The 7,326-nt window shown below is 36.3% G+C and overlaps 1 protein-coding gene across 2 annotated transcripts in view; it reads left to right on the forward strand.

Annotated features, from left to right (window-relative positions):
* Positions 1–7,117, forward strand: part of LOC105207607 (COUP transcription factor 2) — a 122,007-nt gene extending 114,890 nt beyond the window's left edge. For both annotated transcript variants that reach the window (XM_011177159.3, XM_011177160.3), the window contains exon 4: positions 1,025–7,117. In XM_011177159.3, coding sequence (XP_011175461.1) covers positions 1,025–1,299 — 275 coding nt within the window. In that variant the 3' untranslated portion in view covers positions 1,300–7,117. The remainder of the gene's footprint in view (positions 1–1,024) is intronic.
* The last annotated feature ends 209 nt before the right edge of the window (positions 7,118–7,326 follow it).

Below are 7,326 nucleotides of genomic sequence, written 5' to 3' on the forward strand. Positions count from 1 at the left end.
AATGGAGCTTACCTTGCATATGATGAATAACATACGAAGGTGATGAGCGCTTCACTGTGCTAACTGACTGATCAAAATAATTTGCAAATTCTACTATTTAGAACTGCAAGAGAATATCGAAATACCGTTTGCACTAATGAACGAGAGAATCAACTCTGTGAAATTTGGAAAGTAAGTGGCCAATCTTGGTCGCATATAATTTTGACCTAGCCAAAAAACCACTCCCGAATTGCCAAAATTATTTTCGCAGGCTTGATTTCCAAACTCCACCAAGTCGAGCGCGCTCATTCGTTGTTATTCGACGGTAGGGCGCGTAATTTCTTCTTTTCCTCTCGCGACCTTCTAGTCGCGATCTACTCAAGAAAAGAATTCTCCGCTCGCTAATCATGCCTTGGCTAATGGGCAACAACGATAATTAGCCTGATAATGAAGCGTAGGTGCTTCCTTTGTGCACGTAGATTAAACGGCAACAGTTATCGCCTTCCGCGCGTATCGAGAAACACGCTTCGCCTAACGAGGAGAACGTTCGGAGCGGAAAAACTGAGATTTTCTACCGGCGTTCTATACGAACACGGGCAAGAGATTAGGGTCAAGGCGCGAAGAAACGAACTTCTTACGACACATATTCATATTTACAGGATATTTCGTTATGTATTATCCATATAAAATAATTATATTCTATAACTATGAATTATCAATTTTTTTTCATACATAATCGACCTTGTTCCAGCTGTACCATGAATCTCAATACTTTACGTATTGAAGACTACCTAATTATAAGAATTGAACGATACGTAAAAATAATAGAAGAAATATATACAAGAAAAAAGTTTTAATGCAACAAAAATTTCCATAAAAATATAATATTATATGTCTATATGATATTGAAGATATAACACGATAGTCATATAATTTTCTAATTAGCGGAATATGCGACATGCTATACTGAATTAAAAATTGTTCAAAGATAATCATTTTTGTACGTTTGCGTCTAAACGTTTTCTCTTCGATTTTTTTGTTACAGACGCCTGCGGTCTCTCGGACGTAGCGCACATCGAGTCTCTTCAGGAAAAGTCGCAGTGCGCCCTAGAAGAATACTGTCGGACCCAGTATCCGAATCAGCCGACGAGGTTTGGCAAGCTGCTGCTGCGACTGCCGTCGTTGCGCACGGTCTCGTCGCAGGTGATCGAGCAGCTCTTCTTCGTGCGGCTGGTAGGCAAGACGCCGATCGAGACGCTCATCAGGGACATGCTGCTGAGCGGCAACAGCTTCAACTGGCCCTACATATCCACGATGTGACACTCTGTCTGGCGGCAGCTAGCTTCCGCATAATATTACACCTCGAACAGCGGTGTCGCGGCGCCTGACGATAACCCGCGAGCCCGATTCGCGTACGAATAGAGAAGAATCGAGCGTGGCGAGGGTGGGTGACGTCGCGAATCCCAAATATGCTCGATACGGGAGCGAAAATGGTGAGAGGCGCGACTGTGGGCCTTGTTTGTCGCGAGGTCTCGAGATCGAAGGTCGTTCTTGTCAACGTCGTCATTAATCCGATTACCGTATCCGCGTTGCTCTTAGCGGCGTGACGCGATAATATTCCTCGTCATTGATACTTGTACTCGCTCTCTAAATTCTTTGGAGTGGAATCCCACTCTAAAGGTGTGAAAATCCTGCCAGTCTTGATAAAGAGTAGCAGGATTTTCACACTTTTAGAGTGGAATTCCACTCTTTTAGATGAAATTCCACTCCAAAAATTTTAGAGAGCGTGTTTCGTTAGATCCGTATGGTACTCGCGACGAATTAGAATATCAATCAGAACTTGAGGACTTTTGTACCCTAACACGAGACACGACTCGACGTCAAAAAGAGAAAGAGCACGCGCATTGACGGAAGCAAATGAAAGAAGATAAAGTAGTGAGAAATCTAGAGAGAGAGAGAGAGAGAGAGAGAGAGAGAGAGAAAGAGAATTAAAGTAAGGTCATTAACAAAATTCGACTGAAAGTGACAGGATAATGCGCGCGAAGCGAGAAAGGTGGGCGTATGGAGAAGAGGTCATCTTGTTCATCGGACGAGAGAAATTTTCGGTGATGTACAGGGAAAGAAAGAGAAAGGGGCAAAGAGAAAGAAAGCAAAGAGAAAAATACGTAATAAAGACGTTGCACTCATTCAAAAAATCGTGGAGGCACCGAGCGGGGGCCCGACATCATCCAAGAACATCCATTGGGCGTTAAAACTTGGTACTCACTAGAGTGGTCAAGCGAAAGAGAGGGAGGGATTTACGCATGTCAGTTGTTCCACACATATGCATGTTTGTGCATGAATGAGTGAGAGAAAGCGAATAAACAAGTATGAAAGAGAGAGAGAGAGAGGGGGGTGAGAGAGAGATTGAAAGAGTTACAGGGGCTCGGGAAGGGGATAGATAGATAGATAAGCGTTTTGTTATATGGCAAAGAATGAAATAAAGAGAAGGTGGAAGAAAGAGAGAAGACGAGCCTGGCGTGAAGAAGTCATAAATTAGCATTTATAATCAACGATGAGGGGGAGAGAGAGAGCTGGTGGATCTCCCATCGCTATCTCGAATCAATCTTCGCGTCGAGTACACGCTATTAGTCGAGTCATGCCATGGGCCTTAGTCATTCGTCTTGACGCCTCCTCTACGAGGCTGCGTTCTCCAAGTTCATAGCCCGTGAAACATTCTTTCGGAAATATCCCTTTCGGTCAAACGACGCTCGCGCCCACATACACATCGCAGAACTAAATCTCACGACGTCGCGCTTTTGTCGAAGTCGTCTGTAATCTTCGTGAAGATTATCGACGGTAAGTCATGATTTTATTTTGGCTTTATTTACGCGTAGCCATGATCGAGTGTCCTAATTCTCTGATTACGACGTAAGACCTTCAAAAAAAACCTCAGAAACGACTTTAGTCTGTGTCTCGTAATAAAATATTTTCGTAAATTATTTGTAAATTATGTGTAAATTGTCCTTCTTTCGAATTAGTGTAAAAATGCGCTTACGGAATCGAAATTCTTCTTCGCAAAAAGTACTTTTCCTAAAATTATTAAATCTCTGCATAATCTTAATTAATACTTTATATAATAAATCGAAGCATGATAATATATCTGAGATCTATTTAATACTAAGAAAAATTATTATTAATAAATTGGCGAGAATTCTCTCTTTTTTTTTAAATAAAATGCTCTAATTAATATACGTAAAAACAATTGTAAACAAGTTCTAATAATTTTGTATTACGCATTTTCTTCTTCACTTCTCGTCCGTTTGCGATTTTCTTAGTTGTACATTACGATACGATCACTTTTGTTATTGTTTTATGTTATTTACTACATTTTCTCGAAGTCGCTCGAACGTCTCGTCAAATCCGTTTTTGTTTTAAAAGTGAATTATCTGTAAAGATTACGATACACGATGTTATCGAAAAGTTCATCTATTTAAAAATAAATATATTGTACAAATTTTTATGTATAGTACTTAGATAGGAGCTAAGAGAGTCGGGCATCATCGGCACACCTGGTAATTTAGCGCGAATCGACTTGACTAATATAAAAAAAAAATTGTTGTAAAAGTAGGATGTAAAAGGCAAAGCACGTTGCATTTTACGGCGTGAAATCACGAAGGAAACTTGTGAGATCGCACGAAATAAATCGGTCTCCTTCGCGGTTGCGCGGTGATATTTGTAACAGGGGCGTTTTTATTGCGAATAAGCGTTTAACGTGATCGCGTTTACTTGTACTAGAATTACGGCGGCGATTTCGATGTCTCATCTAACGCGACGACGTTCGACATCCTCGAGGAGAGAGCCCTGAGGAAGAATGGCAGCGAGCGACGACAAAGCCCTACACGTGACGTTCAACTTGGATGACAATACCGCGCGATATCATATATATATATATAGCCAATATTATGTATCTTGTAAATACGATATTTTTACCTTGGGTTACTTAAGAGCGTACGTGACGAGATCACTCGAGAGTGCGATGCAACGTCTTCTTTGTATGCCAGTGCCATTGCGTGTCACATCATCGCGTCACGATTAATTCCGCGGCAATCACAAGATCAGTCGACTGATCGATCGATAGAATATTCGGAGCACAGTTGACTCGATATGATAATTTCGAGACGAGATGTTCGGAGGGAGCACGCTGCGGTAAGGTAAGTCGTTATCTTGTTGCATTAACGAGAGAACCTCGCGAAACCCGGAAATTCGGATTTTAATTTGCGTATGTACATAGAATAAAGAGATGAACTTTGAAATTTTTGTAGAAACAGTTATAAGGGATAAAGTTATCCTTCATATACAAAGCAATGTATCTCCAGAGTTATTTGAGATATATGAAAATTCGCAGGATTGATGCTACGCATTGTGATTACTTTCCGTACCAATTAAAAATTTAGAAATTTATTCTATATATGCAAAGGTTTATTAAAATTAGAATTTCCTAGTCCGCAGGATTCCCTTGTGAGATGTTTAAATAAAGCGAAATTGTAAATTTCCAATTGTAAACGGAATTCGCCAAATTTCTGTTGTTACTCCTTGCAATAAAATACACATTTTATGTTAATGAATACCATTTCTAATTATCATTGATTAGAAATTTCGATGGAATGATCGCCGTGATTTGTTTAATTGTATAAAAAAGCGATTTTCGACTCGTTACATCTTGATACATTATTGAATGCAAATATGTGTTAGCAATATATACAGTGGAATTACAATGTTTATGAATAGTGACTGGAATAAAATCTTAATAATATAAATTATTAAAAATTATAAATACAATGATTTTATTTGATTCATTATTATTATTTATTTTGTTAAATTAAATTATATATTATTAGTTATTTTTACAATTAATATAATTTCTAACAGAGTTTTCTTTTACGTTTTTTGATGCCGCTAGATGAACCCATTATAGTTTTATAAATTTTAAATATTTTAAAGCAAAATTATTATAATATGATTATAATATAATATGATAATATATCTTTTTTTTAATTCTTTTCATTCTTTTACGAATTCGCATATTTAGCAAGACTAATAACAAGTAAGAAACAAAAAAGCAATTTCAGATCTTTGACGTGAAAAGTATCTCAATTTGGGATGTAACGGGTCAACATTACGATAAGAATGCTACGAGGTATGTCGAAATATATTTTTGATTGAAAGATGAAAAATATTTGATATTGCTTGTCGCTGGGTCTTCGACAGATAAAAATAATTACGAGTTAAACATACGTGAAATGAAAACAGCGATGCAAGATACGTGTGCGTGTTTATTTCAATGTGTATGCACGTGTATGTGTGCGTGCGCGCACGTGTATGTGTGTGTGTGTGTGTATTTTGTTTGCGGAAAAATTAAGGGAGAAAAAAAAGAGAGCACAAGAGTGAACGAGAGAGCGAGGTCGCAAAATAATGTGATAATGTCAAAATTGAAACCCGATTTTTCGAAACGGTGCTTTTTCTATCTTATAAATATTGTACAATATATTGTATACACAACAACAGCACAACGGACTCCGCGCGTTGTATAGGGTTGTTTAATGATATTAAGAGAAGATACTTGAATACTATGTTATAGTAAATGTGGCAATGTCGAGCTAGTTACTTAGTGGAGCACTTTTTTTAGGGGTATATGGGATATTTCTAATATGTTTAAGCAGCGGTCGTTCCTTGAAGGAAATTCTGCGATTGGGTTATCTCGAGCGGGATCCAACTGATGCTGGACTGTTCGCGGATATCGAGTCCCGCATTATCGAAATTAGTGCATAATTTTAAAATTTTCACAAAACGGATATATAATTTGTCACGGATATGCTTTCCCTTTTTGTTCTAAGTTTTACATTAAACTTTTATAGATATACGTAGTTAAATATAATATTCCTTTTTCCTTAATTCAAGAACAATTCGCATTCGATCTTGATTTTTTAAAATTATATTTATAAATTACATGCCATTCTAAAAGTAAGGGATTAAATACGAAATAAGAAAGTATCGACTCGGATCCGGAAAACGTCAATCACTACCATATATCGAGTACTTAATCGCTTAAACGAGTGATAATTTTTGTACACTCTACGTTTGCTTTTCTCATTTTCGCTCATTTAGCAGCTTCGGAAAGTGATAGTGATTGCCAAAATGTGGAAAGAATCACCGACAATCAGATAAATCAGTTGGATGGAATAGTGTTATAAATGATTTCTCTCATTTCAGACAACGAAAGAAAAATCTAAAGTACCTAATAATGTAAACTGTAATTATGTCTAAAGAAGTTTTACATTTAAAATAAAATACACGACTTTATGTTGCCCGCTCTAAAATAATTATTAAAATTGGAAAGAAAATTGACGCACGTTCTACTTAATCTAAAATTTATAATACATTTTATATTTATTTTGTATTTATTTTATATGTTTAAACTTCTGTATACGAAAAAGAGTGTAATATAGTTTGTGTCGTTTTTGGCATTTATTTAAAAAACTGGTACACGCGACGGACTTCAATTTTTAATGGTTTCACTATCCTATCCAATAACTGAACATAAAGATCTAATATATATCCCTGTCGATGCATTCTCACGTTCCCGTGATGTAGATCCCGCTCGAGGTGCTCGCACGATGATACGGTTGCTCACGAAACTCAAAAATGTATTATACCGATAAATAAACGCGTGTGTAGGTACGTCAGGGCGCGAGAGAGTGACGTTCTTATACATAGTTATGTATAAAGTCGTGAAAACTTTTGTATAAAAGACGTGTAAATAATTAATATATATAAATATAAATAAAGAATATAAATATATAAATGCATATAAATATATAAATATGAAAATATATGAACATATATATAAATGAATTGCAAAGAAAAAAATATATATATAAATATAAATAAATATATATATATATATATAAAATGGATATATATATATATTGTATCGTAGCGTCGTGTAGAACATCGCTGCGACGAATAATAAAAGCATTATTGATGATGATGTAACCAGTTTTGAGATGCATAACGGCGATATGTACGGAGTTGTAGATGTGCAACTGGTCTTTTTTGCAGATGTTATAATAAGAAAATATCACGTTACAAAGTATAACCGGTGTACTGATTATTCTAACCCTTGTGCAGCATTTATGAAATCGCAAACCTCGAGTCCGCAATTTTTTTCACGCGTGCTATTAAAGCCGGATCGCAAACACGTCTATTAATGCGTAATTAATCATAAAATTATCATACTGTTACATTTTTACAAGTATATTTAATTTTTCAAATTTTAAATTGATTATTTTATTTCGAAATTTACAA

Source organism: Solenopsis invicta, chromosome 14 (genome assembly GCF_016802725.1).
Source record: "Solenopsis invicta isolate M01_SB chromosome 14, UNIL_Sinv_3.0, whole genome shotgun sequence".
Classification (NCBI taxonomy): Eukaryota; Metazoa; Arthropoda; class Insecta; order Hymenoptera; family Formicidae; genus Solenopsis; species Solenopsis invicta.